This window comes from Aplysia californica, unplaced genomic scaffold (assembly GCF_000002075.1).
Source record: "Aplysia californica isolate F4 #8 unplaced genomic scaffold, AplCal3.0 scaffold01079, whole genome shotgun sequence".
NCBI classification, from domain to species: domain Eukaryota; kingdom Metazoa; phylum Mollusca; class Gastropoda; order Aplysiida; family Aplysiidae; genus Aplysia; species Aplysia californica.
In genome coordinates this window covers 120,767-122,820 of record NW_004798349.1, presented here as the reverse complement: position 1 = coordinate 122,820, position 2,054 = coordinate 120,767, and the positions used below count along the sequence as shown (strand labels likewise).

General features: G+C 43.5%; 1 protein-coding gene across 1 annotated transcript in view; it reads right to left on the bottom strand.

Moving 5' to 3' along the window:
• The window catches only part of LOC101848707 (rho guanine nucleotide exchange factor 10-like protein), a gene marked incomplete in the record, with an annotated part of 72,194 nt that overhangs the window by 32,952 nt on the left and 37,188 nt on the right, over positions 1–2,054 (bottom strand). Inside the window, 2 exon segments of the mRNA XM_035973250.1 lie at positions 1,030–1,146; positions 1,739–1,912. Coding sequence (XP_035829143.1) covers positions 1,030–1,146; positions 1,739–1,912 — 291 coding nt within the window.

Below are 2,054 nucleotides of genomic sequence, written 5' to 3'. Positions count from 1 at the left end.
TAGACATAGAGGAAGTAGATCTTACAGCAGTATACATGATACAGCTTTGTGGGGTAGACATAGAGGAAGTAGATTGCCCAAGAACTACTCCCCTCCCTTGAGATTTTGACTTCCTTGCTATGCCCCAGACAACAGCCACCGTCCGCACGTTTCGGATCACACAAGGTGGGAGGGTTTCAGTGAGAACACACAGGACCCAAACATCCCCGAGATTAAGACTGTTTATTTTAATCTAGTTTTAGTAGAGGTTTTACGGCGCTCGCAACTGCATAAGGTCATATGAGCTCCAAGGGGTGGATGTCAACAGAGAAGTCTTTACATGGAATCAGACTTACTCTGCTCACCTCTCTAGCTTCAACAGCACGAGGTCTGCTTCGACTATCAAGGCACCCCAGAAATAGAAAATGGTATGGTTTAACGCCCCTATCAACACTATTAGGTTATTTAAGGGGCGGGACCTCCTAGTTTAACGTCCGTCTCCGATAGGACCGAGCCAAGTGGGAAGTTTGTGTAAAGTGCCTTTCCCAAGGACACAACGTCGGACCGAGCTGAGGCTCGAACCCCCGAACTCGCAATCTCATGATTACGAGTCCGGTAGCCTAACCACTAGACTACCGACGCCACTCCCGGAAATAGCGGGTCACAAGAGTGTGACAAACATACAAAAGAAGTAGAGGAAAAATGATGATAGTAAGGATTAGGAGAGAAAAAGCAGCAATTCCCTTTCGTTTAGTTTAAATAGAGGTTTTACGGTGCTCACAACTGCATAAGGTCATATGAGCGCCAATTCCCCGTTGCAGTTCAGGCACAGTTATATTATGAGCATGACATTGATGAATCAGCCCATTTACAATTACAATTCTACTGTGCATAAGAACATGGTTATGTCCCCGCTTTGGGACTAAAGACACTTCAGTCAGTGGCACTGCCCCGGGGGTGACTGTTTATTTCTAGGAGCGTGTCGTCATTTCCGACAATACAAGGTCAGAATGACATGAGACAGATTCAACGGAAACGTGTAGAACAAACCTTGAGAAACGTGTCAAAACTTTGTCGGCTTCGTTGCAGCGTTCGGATTTCTTCCATGGCGGCAGCAAAGTTGTTGACGTAAATGCTGTAAGCGTTCACCAACATAGTTTTGGAAAACTGAAAGAGTTTGGAAAAAAAAAGGGAAAGAACTCAATGGTGAAAGCAAATATCAAACAAGTGGGAACATTCCCAAGAAATATATGAACGGATCATGATACACTTCAAAAATTCTATGTAGGAACTTTATCAAATCTTTATATTGCTTTAAATAACCTTTCGAGTGCCTTCTAATCAAAGACATAAAAACAAACAAGTGAAGGACAGGCTTATTCTTCTGAACATTAAGCCCACATAAATAAAAACAGAAATCTCTTCAACACAATACAGATCAGCTTTTGCCAAAGACAGACTGAAACCATCATAACTAGACATAGAGGAAGTAGATCTTACAGCAGTATACATGATACAACTATAGGAATTTGTTCTAAGCCACACTCGTGGAAAATAAGTACTTCTTCCAAAGCCAAATTTTTGCAATACTTTAGAACCACTTCTATATAAAGAAAGACACCTCCAAAATGTTCTTCAATTTGCCTTTCCTTCAACTACACTTTATTTTCACCCAAAAATTTGCAACCCATAAAATTTAGAAAAACGAGGAGTTTATTTATTTGTCCAAATACTCCAGAGAATTGTGCGGTGAGCGTACAGAGGCTGTGAAGATGTCCCCAATCTTCTCCTCCATGTCCCAGCGTCTGACCGCCTCGGCCAGCTCAATCTGGAACATCTTGTGGTGCGTGATGATCTCATTCAGCTCAGCAAACACGGGACGCAGAGCGGACTTGGGCTGGGGCAGAAACGAGAGGATGGGACCCCGGTACTGCTGTGGGAGAAAGTTTGGGTAGTTCAAGGTTAGGCCAAAGTTTGGGTTGTTTGAGGTTAGGCCAAAGTTTGGGTTGTTTGAGGTTAGACCAAAGTTTGGGCGGTTCGAGGTTAGGCCAAAGTTTGGGAGGTTCGAGGCTAGG